This window comes from Umbelopsis ramanniana (assembly GCF_025399195.1).
Source record: "Umbelopsis ramanniana AG unplaced genomic scaffold K450scaffold_4, whole genome shotgun sequence".
Taxonomy (NCBI): domain Eukaryota; kingdom Fungi; phylum Mucoromycota; class Umbelopsidomycetes; order Umbelopsidales; family Umbelopsidaceae; genus Umbelopsis; species Umbelopsis ramanniana.
Genome location: NW_026252090.1, coordinates 78,390 through 99,801, shown reverse-complemented (window position 1 = coordinate 99,801; position 21,412 = coordinate 78,390). Strand labels below are relative to the sequence as shown.

General features: G+C 42.7%; 10 protein-coding genes across 10 annotated transcripts; 4 read left to right on the top strand and 6 right to left on the bottom strand.

Moving 5' to 3' along the window:
* Positions 1 to 647: 647 nt before the first annotated feature.
* K450DRAFT_221580 (uncharacterized protein) lies at positions 648 to 2,041 on the top strand. The gene is made up of 5 exons (XM_051585751.1): positions 648 to 1,035; positions 1,108 to 1,228; positions 1,301 to 1,334; positions 1,403 to 1,599; positions 1,674 to 2,041. The coding sequence occupies exons 1-5, from the start codon at positions 1,024 to 1,026 to the stop codon at positions 1,919 to 1,921; spliced, it is 612 nt and encodes a 203-aa protein (XP_051448527.1). The 5' UTR covers positions 648 to 1,023; the 3' UTR covers positions 1,922 to 2,041.
* K450DRAFT_221574 (uncharacterized protein) lies at positions 2,042 to 3,306 on the bottom strand. The gene is made up of 2 exons (XM_051585750.1): positions 2,893 to 3,306; positions 2,042 to 2,805 (listed from the first exon to the last, which is right to left on the bottom strand). Exons 1-2 carry the CDS (start codon positions 3,257 to 3,259, stop codon positions 2,162 to 2,164), a joined length of 1,011 nt encoding a protein of 336 aa, XP_051448526.1. The 5' UTR covers positions 3,260 to 3,306; the 3' UTR covers positions 2,042 to 2,161.
* A 1,267-nt stretch (positions 3,307 to 4,573) lies between these two features.
* On the top strand, positions 4,574 to 6,834 carry K450DRAFT_221572 (uncharacterized protein). Its single transcript, XM_051585749.1, has 10 exons — positions 4,574 to 5,242; positions 5,303 to 5,455; positions 5,536 to 5,602; positions 5,663 to 5,728; positions 5,808 to 5,908; positions 5,977 to 6,055; positions 6,120 to 6,268; positions 6,339 to 6,416; positions 6,487 to 6,579; positions 6,661 to 6,834. The coding sequence occupies exons 1-10, from the start codon at positions 4,615 to 4,617 to the stop codon at positions 6,693 to 6,695; spliced, it is 1,449 nt and encodes a 482-aa protein (XP_051448525.1). The 5' UTR covers positions 4,574 to 4,614; the 3' UTR covers positions 6,696 to 6,834.
* A 1,310-nt stretch (positions 6,835 to 8,144) lies between these two features.
* On the top strand, positions 8,145 to 8,560 carry K450DRAFT_221569 (uncharacterized protein). The gene has a single exon (XM_051585748.1). It carries the CDS (start codon positions 8,153 to 8,155, stop codon positions 8,498 to 8,500), a length of 348 nt encoding a protein of 115 aa, XP_051448524.1. The 5' UTR covers positions 8,145 to 8,152; the 3' UTR covers positions 8,501 to 8,560.
* A 67-nt stretch (positions 8,561 to 8,627) lies between these two features.
* K450DRAFT_221568 (uncharacterized protein) lies at positions 8,628 to 9,997 on the bottom strand. Its single transcript, XM_051585747.1, has one exon. It carries the CDS (start codon positions 9,625 to 9,627, stop codon positions 8,749 to 8,751), a length of 879 nt encoding a protein of 292 aa, XP_051448523.1. The 5' UTR covers positions 9,628 to 9,997; the 3' UTR covers positions 8,628 to 8,748.
* A 655-nt stretch (positions 9,998 to 10,652) lies between these two features.
* On the bottom strand, positions 10,653 to 11,618 carry K450DRAFT_296857 (uncharacterized protein; the record flags this gene model as incomplete). The annotated part of the gene is made up of 2 exons (XM_051593648.1): positions 10,653 to 10,676; positions 10,830 to 11,618. The coding sequence occupies 2 exons, from the start codon at positions 11,616 to 11,618 to the stop codon at positions 10,653 to 10,655; spliced, it is 813 nt and encodes a 270-aa protein (XP_051448522.1).
* A 1,483-nt stretch (positions 11,619 to 13,101) lies between these two features.
* Positions 13,102 to 14,050, bottom strand: K450DRAFT_296856 (uncharacterized protein; the record flags this gene model as incomplete). The annotated part of the gene is made up of 2 exons (XM_051593647.1): positions 13,102 to 13,106; positions 13,321 to 14,050. The coding sequence occupies 2 exons, from the start codon at positions 14,048 to 14,050 to the stop codon at positions 13,102 to 13,104; spliced, it is 735 nt and encodes a 244-aa protein (XP_051448521.1).
* Positions 14,051 to 16,768: 2,718 nt separating this feature from the next.
* K450DRAFT_221565 (uncharacterized protein) lies at positions 16,769 to 18,108 on the top strand. Its single transcript, XM_051585746.1, has one exon. The coding sequence runs from the start codon at positions 17,041 to 17,043 to the stop codon at positions 17,764 to 17,766; it is 726 nt and encodes a 241-aa protein (XP_051448520.1). The 5' UTR covers positions 16,769 to 17,040; the 3' UTR covers positions 17,767 to 18,108.
* Positions 17,891 to 20,275, bottom strand: K450DRAFT_221562 (uncharacterized protein). The gene is made up of 2 exons (XM_051585745.1): positions 19,613 to 20,275; positions 17,891 to 19,539 (listed from the first exon to the last, which is right to left on the bottom strand). Exons 1-2 carry the CDS (start codon positions 20,102 to 20,104, stop codon positions 18,016 to 18,018), a joined length of 2,016 nt encoding a protein of 671 aa, XP_051448519.1. The 5' UTR covers positions 20,105 to 20,275; the 3' UTR covers positions 17,891 to 18,015.
* On the bottom strand, positions 20,276 to 21,345 carry K450DRAFT_221559 (uncharacterized protein). Its single transcript, XM_051585744.1, has 2 exons — positions 20,907 to 21,345; positions 20,276 to 20,829 (listed from the first exon to the last, which is right to left on the bottom strand). Exons 1-2 carry the CDS (start codon positions 21,097 to 21,099, stop codon positions 20,447 to 20,449), a joined length of 576 nt encoding a protein of 191 aa, XP_051448518.1. The 5' UTR covers positions 21,100 to 21,345; the 3' UTR covers positions 20,276 to 20,446.
* Positions 21,346 to 21,412: the final 67 nt, after the last annotated feature.

The following is a 21,412-nucleotide window of genomic DNA, read 5'->3' as shown; positions in this document are numbered from 1 at the left end:
ATGCTAAAGCTTCTGGGAGGACATTTTCCAGAAAGCACCGTTCAGAAGATCGACACTTTACTTGCGTAATATACTACTGAAGTGGAGACAGGTCAACACTCACTCACCTAAAATCTATTTTCTTTGACAGCGTATGGAATCGCAGATATTCAAAGATTTATCATTACCTATCGATGGAGTTGCTCACTGTGTCAAAAAGTTGAATTTTCGATATAGTTAGCACCCTATGATTTCTTCCTTCGCAAGCCTATAGGTGAAGTCATGACAGGCTGATATTCATTGGTGTTCGTTGGAAAGACGAATAATAACTTGTATTGAACCGTAGATTAGATGTGGTGCTCGACATCATAACAAGCGGAAGCTTTTCTAGAATTTCGTATCCCTGGCTCTCCCGTGGAACTAGGGGTTTGAAAACCTGACAAGCCAGAGCTTCTGTCATACTAATGGAGGCAACCATCAGCTGATCATAGACAGTTCAGTTGACCTGAAAGTGTCAACTTTATAACCAGCACATGTACTGTACAAGCTCTTTCTATTCTAAAATCGTTCGTGAAACACACTCTCGGCGTTGCCTCCCGGAAAGCCAACGAGGCAAGAACCGAAACACTTTTCATGCCTGTAAAGGGCATTTCGACATCTTTGTATAACAGAAACATTGCTAAACGCAAATTTAGAAAAGGAAAATCGCTCTTAATCATTTATTGTAAAGCTAAGCGAAGTGTCATGGCAACGAGCATGCGAACCCAATATTGCCTGTGACCTTCTGAAACGCCGAATCTATGGCAATTTAACCTCAGTTCAGCCATACACGCGAATAGTATTATTATTCTGTACGATCGCCTTCAATTTGGAGTCTCACGGAAGGGTTGATGTTTGGTGATTTTGCAAGCAATACCGCTCACGTGCACAAATCAGTCAGCTTGCCGTCAGCAATTATGTCAGCCAACGTGTATCCAGAACGACTATAAAAGCAGATCAGGGAACACACTCTTTTCTCTTCGTTACCCATCTCATTTTAATATTATGGCTCCCAAGGTAACTCTACTTTCAAAATAATAAATAATTGATTACCAATATATGAAACTCACATTGACATATATCCTTTAGATCGCAATCGTTTACTACTCCCTGTACGGACATATCGGCTCTTTGGCCAAATCTGTTGCCAAGGGTGTTACTGCCGCTGGCGGTGCTGCAGACTTGTTCCAAATTCCTGAAACTCTCTCAGGTAAGCAAAAGCAAAACACATAGAGTAACATGTATGTGACAAAGTATACTAATACGAGACCCCGCCGCGTAGCTGATGTGCTTCAAAAAATGCATGCTCCCCCAAGGTTTGTGGCGTGATTTTCGTGATCGATACCTCACTTCTTCGATTGACCTTCTGTTTTCCCACCGATAGGGATACCACCATTCCTGATATCACTCCCGAAAAGCTTGCAGAATACGATGGCTTTTTGCTCGGTATCCCGACCCGTTACGGCAACAACGTTGCTCAGTGGAGACAATTCTGGGATCAAACCGGAGGTTTGTGGGCTAAGGGTGCACTTCATGGAAAGTTTGCTGGTATCTTTGTTTCCACCGGAACCATGGGTGGAGGTAAGTGTGCTTAGTAGTGAGTGATGGTTAGGAACAGATTAATGACTAAGAATAAATTGACACTTTTTGCTCAGGTCAAGAAGTGACCGCTCTCAGCACTATTTCTACCCTTGCTCACCACGGAATCGTCTATGTTCCTCTTGGCTACAAGAACACCTTCCCTCAGTTTGCTGATGTCAACGTTGTTCGCGGAGGCTCAGCATGGGGTGCTGGTACCTTCGCTGCTGCCGATGGCAGCCGTCAAGTGTCGGACGTTGAACATACTGTAGCTGAGATTCAAGGCAAAACCTTTTACGAAACTCTTGCCAAGCACCAATTTTAAGCGATTGATTGAAGCAGATTGAACGCAGGGGTAAAATTTTAAACCAGAATAGCTCTATTTACACGCTTTTGGATAACACCTTTTCACGAATAAACTGAAAATATTATGTAAGAGGAGATATATGTCATGGGTATAACGGTAGGGAGATAAGTGATGAAAAAATAGCATATAATACAGTGTATGGAGGTGATATGTCAAATGTACATAGTTGGGTGGTACAATGAAGGAAGAGATTAAAAATCAGGATTCAAGTATGGCATACAATCCAGCTGTTGAGCAAAACATGCCAGTCGCATTATGGTTCATGCGAGGGACGATTTCTATATCTTGGTTAAAATTAGAAAGCGGTAGGATAGAAGTAATGTAACTCCAGTATGCAAGGCCCCGGTCTATGTGAGATACACCTTGCGCTTCAGCCTCGCATCCAGTATCCAGCGCGTTGCCCGAAGTGAAGTTATCGTATTGACCATTCATATAAACAATATCGCGTGCTGCGAATGTCTCCAAGGCACTTCCTAAATCCGTTAACCCCTTGACTCTTTGGGATTCTAGGACATATCTAGGAGGCTTAACGATCCCGTACTTCCAAGTATTCCAGTCAGGGCAGCGGATAGGATCGACGTTGCGTGGTCGGTACTCATTGAAGTATACAAATGAGCTTGGATTGGCAATTACATATCGGAGATTGATTCCATCCGTGCTATCGTTTCCAACTAGTGAATAGCGTTGTACTAGTTGCGCTCCACCGCTATGGCCAGTAATAACCACAGAGTCGAGATTTGGGAAGCGATTTTTATCAGAAAAATGGGAGACAAGATAATCGAGGACTGAAAAACTGCTGATGGTGTAATTAATTGCATCTCCACCGTCCATCCAAGAGTTATCTGTACAGGTTTCAGTGTGTCAGTTATTTCAAAGTTACAAAACAAAACGTATCGGTTTACCGAACTAGAAAAAACTTGATGACCAACCTTTCCAAATTAAAGACGTCGGTTTGGCTAAATCCAAGTCCCAAGTACTCAAAAATAAGGGAGCGATAATGAAAATATTGGATGCGTTGACAGCCGATACTTTGACTGCGCTCTGGACAGCTCTGTAGTAATTCCAGGCATCTCGATGTTTACCATGGACAACAATGACAGCTCTCGTTATATCTTGACGGCTTGCATTAGCTGTGTGATAATTGGCAATATAGCGATGATCAGCAATATACATAGAGCCAACTTCGGCACCTGTGACAATTGGATATGTTTTTTTGCTGCCGATATTGAGCTTGATCATTTCAGCAGGCATAAGCATACATGCCAACCACGTAATGACCAAGACCGCCAGCTTCATGGAGGAGTCGATTAAAGAGAGGCAAACAAAAACTAAAAGAAGAACAGAAGAAGTAAAAGAAATAAAAGTCGAAATATATATAAAATATAGGAACTCCCATTATAGATCATTTTTATAAACTTGATAAGGAGCAATTTTGCCCAGCCCGCAGCCTACAAGATCACCTTTTTTAGACCACATTGAATTGAACCAATCTGACCTTCTTTTGAAGATTCCAGCTTGTACTAGCATCCCTCCTTGATGTCAGATAACGTGATAAACTGTAGGCAACTCAATTCATCTCCAGAAGACTTTTTTTGCGTTTTTTAATGAATATAAAAGTTTGCAATGCATTATCAGGTAGCTGTAGACTTGGCAAGGGGGGCGCCGACTCTACAACAGTGTATGTAATGCAGCTGCACGTTGCGGGGGGGGCATTTGCCTCGACAGCGTAGTGACCCTACGACTGAGATTTAAAAGCTACTTTATTGCGTACGCGGGTCCAAGTCAAATTTGGAACGAATGAAATACTTGCTTCAAATTGGATTGCGGAAACATTACAAACCTGTATAAAAAAACAAAATATGCTTTTCTTTAATTGCTCATTCATACTATTCTTTGATCGACAGTTCCTGATACTTTCATTACATCCTGTCAATATTTTAGCTGTTTCAGCTGGCAGGGGGGCGGTGCGTCTTGGCACGATGGTTCGGCTGACCTGTCAGGCCAGCATACGGTCAAAAGGTTGAGCAAAACAACCCTCGTTTATATGATATGCAACGTTTGGAATGCATCAGCTTTGCAAATAAAAATCCATCTAAATGAGCACTATTTTTTTTTTCTGTACCTGCTAGAATTTCTGACAAGCTCGCGATCGCGAAAGGAAATTGTCTGTCGTCAGTGACACGGCCTGAGAATGAACTTTTGTTTCGCTTCAGCGGTACCCAATTCGCCGCGCGCAAATCTCGTAATATGTGAGCATGTGGCAAAAATTTTCCATACTTTGCAAATCTCACTTTCACTGGCAATTCTTTTCTTTTCTTCCGTCATGAAACGGATGAAAAAGGAATTGCTCATCAGACAAGCACATAATATCGGTTCATTGTAAACTGCCAGCAACAAAAATGTGGCTCAAAATAGATGTCGGATGTGAGCAATATTCGTACGTCATGACGTTATAATCGACCCTTGGATGGCTCTGCCCAATCGACAGCGGGAGTGACTGCTTACAATGTGAACATGGCCAATGAAACGCTGGCCCATCGACAATTTTCCAATTCTGGGCTCATCTAATCAACTCCGGTGCCAACCGTATAACTAAGACGTCTTTTGGTGTTTAACTATCTTCCTTTCGTAATCCTATCTCGTTTCACACGATGGCTCAACCACCACAAGATCAGGAGAGAAAATACAGTGCTGCTTCCAGGGAGGAAGTTTTTGATGAAATCGACAAAGAAGAGAAGCCTCCTTCACTTGTCAAAGGCTCCGCTGTATTGTCACGCACCAACTCCATAGTCAGTACCATCAGCAATGAAAGCGGTAGGGACATCAAGCTACGAACCATGAGCTGGAAAAAGACAGCTGCCGTGCTGTTCGGAGAGTACGTGTGCCTTGCCATTATGTCGTTCCCAGCCTCTTTCATGGCACTGGGTATGGTGGGAGGAATTATAGCAACCCTAGGAATTGGTGTGATTACGCTTTACACATCCATGACCCTCTGGAAGTTCCAAATGAAGCATCCTGAATGCCGTGACATCTGTGACATAGGATACAAGTTATTTGGCAACAGTCGTATCGCATACGAACTGACTACGTTTGGTCTTTTGGCCAACAATCTCATGATTTTGGGTCTACATACATCCACTGGAGCCAAGGTTTTCAGCACCTTGACCGATTCACAGCAATGTAACATCATATGGGCTGTGGTAACCATGGTCATTTGCATTCTTCTTTCACTTCCAAGAACCCTGACGCAAGTCTCCTTCCAGAGTGTCATCTCAGCCAGTAAGTCTCCTCGGCTAATCACTTTTGGATCAGCAGCCTACTAACAAATTCTCCTTTCAGTATTGATGTTTACATCCGTTATGCTTTGTATGGTGTTTGCCGGTATCGAAGACGAGCCTGCTGGTTACGTGGAGGGCACTGTCGTTAAAGCTTCAGCATTGGCTCCTCCCGGAACGACCTTCGTAGCAGGGTTTAACGCTATCCTGAATATCAGTGAGTGTTTCACCTGACGAAGTACGGTTTAGGAAATCTAGCCCCGAACCTGACTAACCTTATTCTACTCTACTTTTCAGCCTATACCTTCATCGGCCAGATCTGCTACCCTTCGTTTATTGCAGAAATGGAGAATCCAGCAGACTTGTAAGTGGGGATGAAAAATTTCAATGATGGTCACAAATAGCCACTAACATGAATGTTCAGTCCTAAGGCCTTGTACGCATGTACTGTAGCTGAATTTATTCTTTTCACAGTACCTGGCATTGTCATGTAAGCACAGGGAAAAATCGTATGTTTGGAGGCTGGCGGTAAATGATCAAAACTTTAATGAGTGTTGTTTGTGTCGCAGATATTACTATATGGGTCAGTATACCGTTGCACCAGCATTTGCTGGATTACAACCACTCTACAAGAAAATTGCTTTCACTATGGCACTTCCAACCATCATCGGTAACTATCAAAAATATCTTGCTATTGTGTTTGAGACGCTTGTATCTGATCATTTTGCGCTGTCTTAGTTATCGGAGTAATTTATGCCAACATCACCGCAAAATACTTGTTCAATCGCATATATAGAAACTCACATCATCGATACAGGTAAGAAAAAAAATTTCAAGTCGTCTGTATCACTTAAGACAAAATGTCTTACCTGTTTTTCTAGCAACACTTGGCAAGGATGGTCTATGTGGGTAGCACTGATTGTTATCATATGGATTCTTGGCTTCATCATTGGTGAAGCTGTACCGTTCTTCGGCGACCTGTTGTCTTTGATTTCTTCTTTGTTCGACAGTTTCTTTGGTCTCATCTTTTGTAAGTGTCTCATCTATTCTTTAGATCGCCCATGTACAATCGTTTACTAACCCGCCTTCGATTCACCCAGGGGGCTACGCTTACTTGGTTCTGAATAAGGGTAACTGGTTTACCACCAAAAAGCAAACATTTTGGACAATTCTCAACAGTAAGTGGCTTTACTCATACGGGATGATGTTTGTTGCACACCAATACTGATTCGGGTCGATTTTATTTAGTCCTCATTATCATTATCGGTATCATTGTGTTTGGTGTTGGTACTTACACCTCTATCCAGTCTATTCTCAATGACTACGCTGTTGGAGCTGTTCGTAAGTGGAAGCAAAAACTTTATATCTGTTTAAGCTATAATTGAGATTTGGTTTTCTTAACCTGTGATTTCTTTCCATTAGGTTACCCATTCACCTGTGCTAGCAGTGCTATCTAAACACCCATTTCCTCTCAACATCGAATTTTTTTCTCTTCGTCTGTACTTTTTTGTCTAATCTGTAATTTCCACTGTCATCTACTTGATCATTTTCTTTTTGTACCAACTGCTCTTTATATATATCCATCATTCTTTGATCAACGCCAATAATAGAAGCACGAGGAAGGAGAAATGGCAATTGCTCGCGCCTGAAACTTCTAAAGGTGAATTCGAGCAGCCAAGTACATCAATCCCAATCATCTAGATATGGCATCTTCAAATCAAACGTTTCTTCTGGATGACCTTAAACCTTGGCAGAAGGAGTTTTTTTTCTTTTTTTTTTCAATGGTACATCCCTAAAGTTCAGCTGGTTAGGGATGGTGCTAGTACTTTTTCAGCAAAATTATCATTCTCATCATTGAGTAGTTGGTACCTCCTTGTCTTGTCGGGAATGCTCTAGGAGATACTGATGTTGCTTTTATCTTTACATGTCTGAACCTTGCCCTGATGTTCAATGACATCTCTCATTACCCAACCTTTGGCCTTGCCTCCTTTAATTTAGGAGCTAACAGGAGATTTTTCCATCAAAACGAACCCAACAGTGGGTAAACTTACATCCTTTACTCTTAATGCAGCTTGCCTAAGGATTATACTCCCATGAACTGTTTACGAGCTGATTGAAACGATGATCGAAAGCGAGTTGTGACATTCTCATGTTTTGCCTCTCCCCTTACCCAGTTTACCAAATTGGAGTCGTCGCTTGCTGATAACAGTAACCATGGCGTTTTACCTCTTTGGTGCTCTTAATGATGCGCTTTCATCGCCTTGTAAATATGAAAGCATACTTTACTGACAATCCGAAACCGCTCTTCTGACTACAGAATGATTCTCATCTAGTTATTGAAAGCATTTGAGTGTGGATTCAGTGTGTTATGTCTACTTTAGTAGTGAACGAAGGACTATGTTTATTGATGTTCATGTGGCAGATTGCTATTTTTCCCGGCATTGGAACCAAAACTTATTTTGAAACTGTGGTATCCAATATTGACTATAGACGTTTGAGCAGCAACAGATGAATCAATTGGTAATCAAAGGGAATGTGTAAACATTATTTGGCTTCGTATTATAATTCTTTTTTTTCTTCGCGTGCAGCACTTACCCAATTCGTTATAACACTATGAAAACTGTTGTTTTATTTCATTGTCCTTATGATTTCAAAGTTCAGTGCCATTTCTGCTCAATATTCATATAATGCAAGGGATTTACAAACAGCAACACTGTGCTGCTGCGCAAAATGCGATGACTCTTGCTCAACTGACCCTGCCAAAAATAGGTAATTTAAGACGCTATTTTTGAAATTGTGTGTATCCCGGGAATAGTCATGAAACCAGGGTCTCCATGATCAAACAAAAAAAAATCATATAAAGAGAGCTACAGCATGCAAGACCATAGCGGTATTATAAGTAGTATCTACAAGTATGCTTGGTTCCAAGTTAGCTCTTTTGATGGTTCTCTTGGCTGTGGGTGTTGCCAATGCTCAAACTTCAAACAGAAAACCCAAGAGTTGGAAGATCGATTTTGTGGATGCTCAAGGCACTTTGACCTCAGAAAGCGGCTACGGAGAACGTGAATGTACCACTGTTACTTCGGGTGAACTTCCAAAGGACTGGACAAAGTATAATGGCCCTGCTCCTGGCAACGTCAAAAATACATGCTGCATTCAACAATACAGTGATGCTGGCTGCAAAGCTCAAATAAACAACATCTGTGCACTTCAAAAGTCGTTGAAGAAGACATCATCGTATTATAAAATCGTGAACTGCTAACTATGGCCATTGCCATTTAGCCATATAAAATCACAGAATAAATTGGGGACAAAATATACATTGTCTTTGTCGTGTGGCGCAGACGTTTACGCGAGATCCTTGCTGAACAGATCAAAGCCTGAATTATCTTAGATGTAAATACACGATTCGCTTTATTCATACTCAACATTTCTCAAAATGTACTACAAGTATGGAGAGATTTGGATTATAGGTCAAGTCCAGACACTTAATTCGTAAAGAAGTATAAGCTATTGCAAAAAGGCTTGCTTGTTCTTCTCAAGCCAAGCTTCCAGTGATTCCGGATCACGACCAAGAAGTATAGGCAGACCACGTGTTATATGACCTTGACCCTGCGGGAAATATTCCACAAAAGCGTATGCGGTGTCGTGAGGCATGCCTACGCTTCTGTTAGCCTTGTACTCTTCGGCAGCGCTGCGTTCAACGTACTTGATATCTTTGCCGAGAACCTTGCTCAAAATTTGTGCACGCTCGTTTCCTGAGAGTGCTTCTGAGGTCATTTCATAAGCACAATCGTTATGGTGCTCAATAGGCTCGGTCAAAGCGTTGACTGCCAATGCGGAGATATCGGTAGGCGAGATCCACATTTTCTTTTCATCAGGCGGATTGCAGCCCATAATGACATCAGCGTTACGAATACTGTGGATGTCACCCATGAAGTGGTTGCTGAAGAAAAAAGCAGGACGGAGGGCGACAAACTTTCCTCTGTTGGGTATGTTGATAACCGCTTCTTCACACGAACGATGTTCCTCACACACTGGGTTTGATCTCCACGCAGGTGCCATCTCCTGTGTGCAAGATATATCCACGATCTGCTTGACTCCGGCTTCATATGCGATCTTGGCAAAAGCATACTTGATTCCGCGCATATTGCCGAAAGACTGTACCATCAGGAAAAGGCGCTCGTGTCCAGCAACAGCAGCCTTGAATACATCGAGATCATCGTAACCTCCTTGGACAACATTCAAGTTAGAAGACTGTGCAAACATCTTTTCTGCCTTGCTGGCGTCACGAGCGTAAGCGGTGACAGAGACGTTCTTTTCCAATAGACCTTCCACAACAGATGCTCCGAGTTGGCCGGTGGCTCCAAGTACGAATACTTTAGACATTGTTATTTAAAATTTTTGACTATTTGATTTGAAAGCCTTTTGCAGGCGATATCATATTTATACCATGTACAGGTGAAAAAAAAAGCATGCACGAACCCCAATGAGAACTTTTCAATGCTGCGGATGATGCCACATTGCTCTGTTTCGGAATTCCCAAATTGTAACAGATATGGGCGTTCCTTGCAATTGTAATCACATCGGATAATTGGATGCCATTTTCTTCGACATATAGATTTACTACAGTTGCATTAAAGAGTAGAATTATTGATAATACCAGCAGCTTCAGCATAGTCAATGTGTGTATATTATTTAAGCTACATAAAAAAATCATATGGCTTTTCTGATCCATCAGCCAGTGATAAGTGCGCACAACTAAGGTAGTAGCCAATTAAAATTGAGGGCCACATTTGCCACACACATCGCCAATGGGGGACTGTCGGTAGTGCCTACAAGCGAGAGCGCTCGGTGGGGACACTCGGTGCTGGATTCCTACAGATTTATGTTGCTCCCTCCTACGCATTGAAACTGAACGGATTTATATTATTAATACGGCATAGCTGGGCCGCATTTGCATTGAAGTGCTATTGATAATTAATCCAAGTGAGTTTTGCTCAATGCAGAAGAAGTGTGTATCAGCTTCACACCTATTTGTACGATGTTTCTCTCAAGCCATCCTTTGTATTCAACATTTGACGAACAGGCTGAAGCCTAAGACGTTTAAATGCAAGATGGTGCTCGAGTCCTGGCTGTTCTTTTGACGAGATAGCGAAGTGTCGATTTATGAAGGTTGTGTAGTGCTATGTTTTAATATAAATACAGGTACGGGTGTACTTATGAACCGTACCAAACCCGACAAAACCTAACCTGGTAATTCTTTTTTTTAAAATTCGGTGAGTTTACCAATTTCTCCACGTAAGGTAATTTCTGCCCAAACGTCGGGGGTTTCGAAAGACACAAGTCGCCAGTAGCCTCCCACCCATTATTTAAGCAGACTACATCTTCATGTTCATTTTACATATGTAATTTTATTCATACTGAGATTTTTCACGCTATACGAATAGAATAGGTATATCAAGTTATGTCTAGTCAGGACACTCCAATTGTAAGGGAATACTGCCTTATTGCAAAATGTTTTGCTTGTTCTTCTCAAGCCAAGCTTCGAATGATTCTGTATCACGACCAAGAAGAATAGGCAGACCAACGTTTACATGACCCAGCGAGAAATAGTCCACCAAGCCGTATGCGATGTCGTGTGGCATACCATGACCTGTCAGAGCCTTGTACTCCTCAACAGCGCTGCGTAGAACATACTTGATATCTTTGCCGAGAACCTTGCTCAAAATTTGTGCACGATCATCTCCCGAAAGTGATTCCGAGGTCATTTCGTAAACACAATCTTTGTGTTGTTCGATAGGCTCGGTCAAGACGTTGACTGCCACCAAGGAGATATCGGTAGGTGAGATCCACATTCTCTTCTCGTCAGATGGAACACAGCCCATAATGGCGTTAGCGTGACGGACAGTGTGAACATCACCATGGAAGAAGTTGCTGAAGAAACCAGAGGGACGAAGGGCAACAAACTTTCCTCTGTTGGGGATGCTGATAATTGCTTCTTCGCTTTCGCGGTGAACCTCACATACTGTGTTTGATCTCCAAGAAAGAGCCATCTCCTGTGTGCACGATATATCCACGATCTGCTTGACTCCAGCTTCGTATGCGATCTTGGCAAAGGCATACTTAACTCCACGCATATCGGTGAAAGATTGTACCATCAGGAAAAGACGCTCGTGTCCAGTAACAGCAGCCTTAAATACATCGAGATCATCGTAGTCTCCTTGGACAACGTTCAAGTTAGAGGACTTTGCGAACATCTTTTCTGCCTTGCTAGCGTTACGAACATAAGCAGTGACAGAGACGTTCTTTTCCAATAGACCTTTGACGACAGCTGCTCCGAGTTGGCCGGTGGCTCCTAGTACGAATACCTTAGACATAATGATTTGAATTGTTGAGTGTGTGTGAGTTGTCCAGGAAGCCCACTGAATCTCATTATATATATATCAATCGAACACGGCAAGATTTTTCCGGATGAACAAGCTTTTTGGTACGATACCAAGAGGAACGGTGGTCAATGCTTTCAATGGGGTCAAATTGCTACGCTTCGGAATGCGAAAAGTAACCGTCATACGCTGTGTGGCTAGGCTGACATCGGATAATTTATTGCCGTGGTGCTTGTTTATATCTGCTACGTTTCCGTTTTTAAAAAGGATTGAAATTAATGATATGATCGCTGACGAAGAGCCATTAGATAAGTCAATGCGTATAATTTATTACCGAGGTAAGAGACATCAAGTTGGTCCCTCTGATCCATCGATTGGCGACTATTTACAAAATCGATGTTTGTTCGGCCAATTGGATTTGAAAGACATCTTTGGCAACGCGCGTCCCCAATGGGGAGTATCGGGTTTAAAGCTCGGTGTTAGGCTCGGAGAGCTTGCGTAATACTTTCCCGGCTTGTAAATTATCCTAATTCTCATAGTATCAGAAACACTTGCTCAGGATCACTAATCAATCTTCTGCTACCACGACGTGCCCGGTGGACATTGACATAAGCTATGATATACATAGAATATTGAAAAACAATCAGGATGGCGATTCATGTACCATACCGGAGACTGTAGACTGCATATGAAGTTTGCGTTTGATCGATGAAAGGTTTTGAACTTGCATGGAATGGCACTTTCTCGAGCAACTACCGGTTTGTGTTGTTTCCCTTCTTTGCATTGAAACTGAATGTGTTCCTATTATCAATCAGGCATCGCTGTGCCGCATTTGCAGTGAAGTCAATTGATAATTGAACAATGATCTAAGTGGGTGGCCCACGTATAAAGCTTATAGGTACAGGTTGCTGTCTAACAATTGAGTTTTTACGGTCTAAAATTTGCATACTAATATATCATATTGATGAAATAAATTTTGGGAGAGAATGTTCCCATGAATTTTCAATTGCGAAGTGGAAATATTGACGCAATACATAAATAGGATCAGTACTTCAGCGAGCAGTGCAAAATAACTGTGTACTGGCTCTAAATCTATTTGCAAGATGTTTCTCACAAGCCAGATTTCTTAGGCAATACTTTATGAACAAGTTGAAGATGAATCTCTTTAATGCAACATGGTGCTCGGGTCCAGGCTGTTTCTCTTTACGAGATAGCGAAGTGTAAATTTATGTGGTTGTGTATAGATACAGGTACGGGCGTGGTTATAACCCGGTACCAAACCCGACATGTAACGTACACCTAACCTGGTAATTCTTTTAAATACGGTGCGTTTACCAATTTCTCCACGTAAGGTAATTTCTGCCCAAACGTCGGGGGTTTCGAAAGACAAAGTCGCCAATTAGCCTCCCACCCACCATTTGAGCAGACTACACTTCATGTCCATATCACATATTTGATTTATTCATACTGAGATCTTTCATGCTATACGAATAGATTAGGTATATCAATTTATAGGTCTAGCTAGAACACTCGAATTGCAAGGGAATATTGCCTTATTGCAAAATGTTTTGCTTGTTCTTCTCAAGCCAAGCTTCGAATGATTCTGTATCACGACCAAGAAGAATAGGCAGACCAACGTTTACATGACCCAACGAGAAATAGTCCACCAAGCCGTATGCGATGTCGTGTGGCATACCGTGACCTGTCATAGCCTTGTACTCCTCAACAGCGCTGCGTAGAACATACTTAATATCTTTGCCGAGAACCTTGCTCAAAATTTGTGCACGATCGTCACCTGAAAGTGATTCCGAGGTCATTTCGTAAACACAATCTTTATGTTGTTCGATAGGCTCGGTCAAGACGTTGACTGCCAGCAAGGAGATATCGGTAGGTGAGATCCACATTCTCTTCTCGTCAGATGGAACGCAGCCCATAATGGCGTTAGTGTAACGGACAGTGTGAACATCACCATGGAAGAAGTTGCTGAAGAAACCAGAGGGACGAAGGGCAACGTACTTTCCTCTGTTGGGGATGCTGATAATCGCTTCTTCGCTTTCACGGTGATTCTCACATACTGTGTTTGATCTCCAAGAAAGAGCCATATCCTGTGAGCAAGATATATCCACGATCTGCTTGACTCCAGCTTCGTATGCGATCTTGGCAAAGGCATACTTAACTCCACGCATATCGGTGAAAGACTGTACCATCAGGAAAAGACGCTCGTGTCCAGTAACAGCAGCCTTGAATACATCGAGATCATCGTAGTCTCCTTGGACAACGTTCAAGTTAGAGGACTTCGAAAACATCTTTTCGGCCTTGCTAGCGTCACGAACATAAGCAGTGACAGAGACGTTCTTTTCCAATAGACCTTTGACGACAGCTGCTCCGAGTTGGCCGGTGGCTCCTAGTACGAATACCTTAGACATAATGATTTGAATTGTTGAATTGTTGAGTGTGTGTGAGTTATCCAGGAAGCCCACTGAATCTCATTATATATATATCAATGAAAAACGCCAAGGCTTTTCTGGATGGACAAGCTTTTTCATGCGAAGCCAAGAGGAACGTTGGTCAATGCGTTGAATGGGGTCAAAATGCTATGCTTCGGAATGCGAAAAGTAACAGTCATACGCTTTGTGTGGCTACGCTGCCATCGGATAATTTATTGCCGTGATGCTTATTCATGCTTGCTAAATCATGCTTGCTACAGTATCCGCTTCCAAAAGGACTGAAAATTAATGGTATGAGACCGACGAAGAGCCATTAGATAAGTCAATGCGTATAATTTATTACCGGGGTAAAAACCATCAAGTTAGCCCCTCTGATCCATCGATTGGCGACTACTTACAAAATCGATTATTTGTTCGGCCAATTGGATTTGAAAGACATCTTTGGCAACGCGCGTCCCCAATGGGGAGTATCGGTGTTAGAGCTCGGTGTTAGAGCTCGAAGAGCTTGCGTAATACTTTCTTGGCTTGTAAATCATCCTAATTCTCATAGTATTAGAAACACTTGGCTTAAGATCACTAATCCAATTTTCTGCTGCCGCGACGTGCTTGGTGGACATTGACGTAAGCCCTGATATACTTAGAATACTGAAAATCAATCAGGATGTGATTCATGTACCTTACCAGAGACTGTAGATTGCATATGAAGTTTTCTTTTGATCGATGAAAGGTTGAACTTGCATGGAATGGCACTTTCTTGAGTAACTACCGGTTTATGTTGTTTCCCTTCTTTGCATTGTGTTGCTATTATAATTAAGGCATCGCTGCGCCGCATTTGCAGTGAAGTCAATTGATCATTGAATAATATACAAGTTTGTTGTCCACATAAAAGCTTATAGATACAGGTTGCTGTCAAACACTTGGGTTTTTATGGTCTAAAAGTTTGCGTACTGATATATCATCTTGATGAAATAAATTTGGGAGAGAATGTTCCCATGGATATTCAATTGCGAAGTGGAAAAATTGACGCAATACATAAATAGGATCAGTACTTCAGCGAGTAGTGCAAAATAAATGTATACTAGCTCTAAATCTATTTGCAAGATGTTTCTCACAAGCCAGATTTCTTACGCAACACTTAGCGAACAGGTTGAAGACGAATCTCTTTAATGCAAAATGGTGCTCGGGAGCTCGTTACCCTTTTTACGAGATAGCGAAGTGTAAATTGATGAAGGTTGTGTAGTGCTATGATCAATATAAGTACAGGTGTGGTTATAGGCCGTACCAAACCCGACATGTAACGTAAACCTAACCCGGTAATTCTTTTAAAAATTTGTGGGGGTTCACCAATTTCTCCAAGTAAGGTATTTCCTGCCAATGCCGGGGTTGTCAAAAGGTTAAGCTGCAAGCCAAATCCTCAATCCATTATTTACACAGACTAATACCTTCATGTCCATATTACCATTTTTTTTTTCATACTGAGATCTTTTATGCTATTCGAATGAAGTTGATAAATCAAGTTTTTAGATCTAATCCAGTCACTCCAATTGCATAGGAATATTGGTTCATTGCAAAATGTTTTGCTTGTTCTTCTCAAGCCAAGCTTCGAATGATTCTGTATCACGATCAAGAAGAATAGGCAAACCAAGATTTCGGTTCGGTCAACGCTTTGAAACAATTTATTTGGCCCTATCGATATTACGCTGCAAACTGTTCAAGGGCATGTTACTGCGGTGCAGCCACCATGGAAACTTATGTACAGGAGACTTACACCAAGACATTTTGAATTGTATCGCAATATTTGTTGACAGCAGCCTTGTAACGTCTGTGCAAGTTAATCATTCGAAATATATAACATGTATAAGCTGCTCGGTTGACAATTGCTATGCCAAAGTTCATCAATCTATAGTTTAGGGGCAACGGAACTATTAGGTGCTATGGATGTTTGTTTCAAGTTGTTCAGGGCATCTTACTGCAGTGCAACTATCCTAATAACTTTTGTGCTGCAGACTTACACCACTCCTTTAGTCTGCTGTATACCACAAATCCTGGGTTATGGAGCTGTTTTGCCGTGGCCCACAAAGAAAACAACGGAGTGCGGTGTCAACATCTTTTAACCAGACTTTCTTTGGTGCTGGTTTTCAATTCAGTTTTGAAAGTTTTCAAATTCCATCTTCAACTGTGAATTTTGCTCCACTAATTGGCTATAAAATTACTTGCTAAGTCTCTCGTAGTAATCTTGATGCATCACTTCGCTGCATTAAGGAAGTATCGTTCGGTTTTGGTAACAGCATTCCGTGGGACTGCTGAACACCAGAAAAAAGTGGTATTCTGCACGGCAAGTTTAACCTGTGACATGCTGGCTACCGAAACGGCTACCTAAACGGAAACAAGCAACCAATATTTTTCCATTTTCAAAAGCTCAAGGCCAATATAGAGGGGTTGACAAGCGCCGTGGCAACAAATACTTCAAGCAGGCTTTTCATGTAGCGCCTAAACGCGGTACGCGCTCCCAAACGCGCTGGAGTTGAAAGGAGGCCAAATAGTTTTTAACTCCGCATAAGAATGCGCGTCGAGTGCGTTTGTCTAGATGTCACGCTTTTCCTTTCTTCCCCCTTTCAAGTTTAGCCAAAGGTACGTTTGAACGACACGCACTCTAGCTCTTCCCGCTTCACCCCATATTAGTGTACTAAGATAGCTCTGTGAAGGAGTTTGGCGCTATATGTCAGACACATCCATTTACCATGCTCTTCCACCATCGACTCGACATGAAAGCATGTGCATGCATAACAACATATTCAAGGTAAACCATTTCAATCCATGTCAAAATATGAACAGTACTCGCCAGCTGACACCTCAATCCTCTTGTTAAGCATCTGAACGCGCTCAAAACGCGACTCAACTACGCAAGTTTCAAGTTAGAACATGGATGGCAGGATCGCGCACTCACGGATTTAGAGGTATCCTGGAAGATGCATGACGACAAAGATTACGATACTATACCCGTCCCAGCGACAAACTCTCGAAAAAAGTCATTAGAGAACCTTCGACGACCGCATACGCCGAAGCGACGAAATAGTCATAGACGGGGAATAACGCAAGCTGACATTATTGATCGCCGCACATTTGTTGCCGTGGCGCAAAACAAACCAAAGCTGAAGCGTTGGCATTCCATGAACGCTATACCCGACGGAAAAGTAAAACAACCACGGCCTAAGGGTCGGCCACGAAAAGATGAAGAGGCAAAGAAACGACATCCTGCTGACGAGCATGATGACATGGGCAACAAACGGACTAAGATGGAAGAAGATGGATCACCGACGGCCAGTATCAGTTCCAGTCAAGTGATGGATGTTCCGGAATCCGTGCCAACCAATTCACTGGACTTTTTATCATTTGCCATCGCCATGTCAGAAAAGAAGCGTGATGCCGCAGAGCGACTGACTCAATCTCAGCCTTTACCTTCTATGGCACCTCCATACTCAGATGACGAAGATATGGATGATGAGCCAAGCGGTGGTTACGAAGAAACGGATGGCGCTCACTCCTATATGGATCATGACAGCCATGGTAAATCCTCAGAATCCTCAGACACATATGATTATGAGGACAATGATGAATTGGATTGTCCCAGCTCACCACGAGCCGAGGCAGCTGAAGCCATCATGATGTTTGTAAGAGGTGGGCCGCACCGATGAAGTTTATAAAGAAGAAAATTACTGGTAATTTGTTAGCGCTAGTTTTATTAAACCCCTCAAGCTAGCGAAATGGGAACATACTGTGAAATGGATCCCCATGTAGTAAAAAACAAGCCCAAAGTATTAAACCTGTTTAAATATCGCATCACTGACCAAACATACATGGATCATATCACAATGGTAAACATGTTGGAGCATAAATCGGTGAGATGGACTTGTGTGTTATATAACACTTTCACCTTAAGGAGTTTATTGACTACGATCGCGGGCAATACTGCGTAACAGCTTGCCAAAATCGCTAATAGCGCCTTTCGTCAAATGATTCCTGCGTTCAACAGATGGGGTGATTTGGGTTTCGCCAAACACCACATCCATTTCTGACATTTCCATGTCATCCACGGCTGGTTTGTAGTCTTGTAGAACAGACGACGAGTCAGCTAAACTCTTGTGAGTAGTCATGCCTGGCATGCGATCGTTGAAAACAGATACCGAAGCTGAAGTCAAAGGTTTGAATGTTCGATGAGGAGGTGTATATACAGGGACATCTGGAGGATACACGGGTATCTTGTCGTTGGTCTTTAAGAAGGAAGGAGGAGGAGGAGGGTTGCGCATGCCTTTCGTAAGTGAATGACTGACGTTGGACTTTTGCCATGGTTCATAGCGCTGTTGCTGCTGATTCTTGTGTCGCCAAGTCGGTTGAGGGGGAGCAAAAGGTCGACGTTGATGTGCTCCAACATGATACCCTTGGCCACCGACTGAAGAGGGTTGAGCTGTTTGAGTCGACGATGTAGAGTATCGCTTGGAAGAACCACGCATGTCCAATGTGGGTATATGGTTCCTGCGCTTGGCAGGTGGGATGTATTTTGGTACGGTTTTAATCGGTTGCTGTTCATCACTGGACGCCGGTGCGGCAGGTGAACTAGGGCTTGTACTAAGAAAGCTTTGAGGAGCCGTACTATCGGGTTCATCTGAACCAAATCCGCTGTCGTTATCGTCTTGACCTTCTTTTTTGGTTTCATCTTCGCTAGTTTGCGGTGTATTCTTATCAGCAAAAGAGATAGGTTCGGAGAAATCCATCTCGCCCTCCTCAGTATCAAAGTCGAGTTCCTGAGACCAAGACTTGCTATGCTGATGGTCAATACGAGGTGAGAAGTAAGTGTCGCTGCTTTCATGACCACGCTTGCCTGGTGATGACATGGGAGAAGGCGGTAACATAGAAAAGAAACTGGATCGACGCAATCTGGCCGATAGAGCCGATTCCTTGGACTTTGCTGAATTGTTTCTGACGGTTGATAGACTGATAGTCAAGGGTAAGAATCCGATTGTTTTCTTTGGTGTAGTAGGTCGGTTGGAAGTGTCGTCTGAAAGTAGTTTCACCAGATTTTTACACCATGCTTTCCACTCTGCGATTTTGACTCGGCCTTTCTTTTCGGAACAAAAAACTCGGTCGGCTAGGAAAGTGGCCACAGACCTAGACATGCCATCGAACCGCTCTACTAAGAAGTCGGTGGGATGTTGTGTAAAGGATTTGTAGGCTGGGCACGAATTGTCGGGCCGAGACCAAGGAGAGCGATGCCAGAATAGATTGATAAATATAATACCAAGAGACCAGATATCGGCTTGAAAAGCATCATAGTGAGGATTGTCAGGATTATGACATTCGAAGCTCATATAGGGCTTACTGCCACAGTCAAAATCAGTGGGATAGTGTTCAGTGGTAGCCAGACCAAAGTCTATCAGCTTGATGGTTTGGTCTAAGGTGATCAAGAAATTCTAAAATGGGAGTAAGCATGTGGGCTCATGGGAAGCACATTAATGTCATACACAGCCAATAAACATAATATACCTCTGGTTTCAGGTCCCGATGGGCGATTTTCTTGGTATGAATAAAATGAACAGCTTCCAAACACTGTACAAATAAATTGGAGAGAACGGTCAGACGTTCCAAAGTATCCAGCTTTCTGCCGGTTGCAGAGTCATAATGATCATTTTTGTGAAGGATCCACCAGTAAAGATCCATGCCTTGAATATATTCCAGCAGAAGGAACAAGTATTGCTCAGTTTCGAAATGACTGACTAGGCGAGCAATACGGGAGCTTTTTACGAGTGAGCGATGTATTTCGATTTCCTGCTTCTGCACCTCCAAGTCCTCGTTCGATATATCCATTTTGCTTATACATTTTAGAGCGTAAAATTGCCCATCATGAAGCGCTTGCGCTTTATAAACTATAGCATAGCTCCCACTTCCCAAAGCTTCTATGAGTCGGAGGTTCAGTCCTTTTTGTGTATCGGTTATGACTGACCCGAGGCTGAAGGGAAGAGGAGGGTTGGCGGACATTAGAAGTAGTCAGAGCTTGGGGGGGTTCGAATGGGGGAGACCCAACTGGATGAAAGAGACAGGATGGTGCAGATCAGACGGGGAAGAGATGTGCTCTTTCTGGTGATTCTTATACTATTATTTTTTTTGAACTTTTTTTTTTTGGCAGAGAAAGAGAAAGGAAAAGGTTGGACGAAATGGAAGAAGGGAGAAAAAGGGAGAGTGTGAACGTTTCGCAATGGGCAAGTTTGAGAGTGGACCGCAAAGCACACAACCGTGGTCAAAACTGCTGTGCTGCATTCGGCGTGAGCTTAATTTACAACTCGAAATGCTATTATAGAGGGCTTTTATTTTATAATGACTTTACTCCTTTTTCTCGTGTTCCTCTTCGGCAGTGGAAGAGCTACCACCTCCTCCCATGAGTGCCGCCAGAGGGTTAGAATCGGCCTTCCATGGTCGCTTGAGGTCTCCTTCAGCAGCATCTCCCCAGAGGTGAATGATAACGGGCTTGGCGATCAAAAAGTTCTTAAGAGGCATGATGGATTGAACCATCAAAGGCTGGTTAACACCGAACTTCCAGTGGAGAACACTGATGACAGCCAAAGAGGTGACAGTGGTGGTGATAAACTTTTGCAACTCGGCTTGATCATAAGCGCTGTTGGTAGTTGTAACAGTCTCCTCAGTGGCAGCAGCCTGTGCACCGAAGGAGGACTTGGGTGGGGCGGCATATGTCAATGGGGTACGATCTAGATCGCATAATCTCATCTTGTCAGTTTTCCACAAGTACTGATCAACTAAAAACCCCCCTGACCCATCTACTTACCATTCTTCTTGGCCACTGACATCTTGAGGTAAAAAGCCCATAGAATAACAAGCAAGTTCATTCCATAATAAGCAACTCGGGCATACATCAAAACTTGGGGATCTTCAAACGGGATCTTCTTGACCAGTTGCATACTACCCAGCATAACGCCGAGGTTGAGCATTGGTGAGGTTAGGAATGCTGGAGGACCCATGGATGATGTGTGATGTAGATGAATAAAGAGATACTCTTGTGTTGAAAAAAAAACTTGGGTTCAAGCCTTGAATGTTTTTTCCAATGGCACTCCGGCGGGGACTGAAGCCGCACCAATCGCCGGCGACCAAACTGGTTGGCAACACTTAAGTTGCTGTCGGCATGTAAAGCACGTAAGATAGGCCACGTAACAACACGATAAGGCTCATGGAAGCCATTGGAATCGCATGGAGAATATTCAAAAATGACTTGTCATTACTTTCAATAGTCAACGCTTGACAGAATTTCTGAAACAGACTTTAGGAACGCTTTGG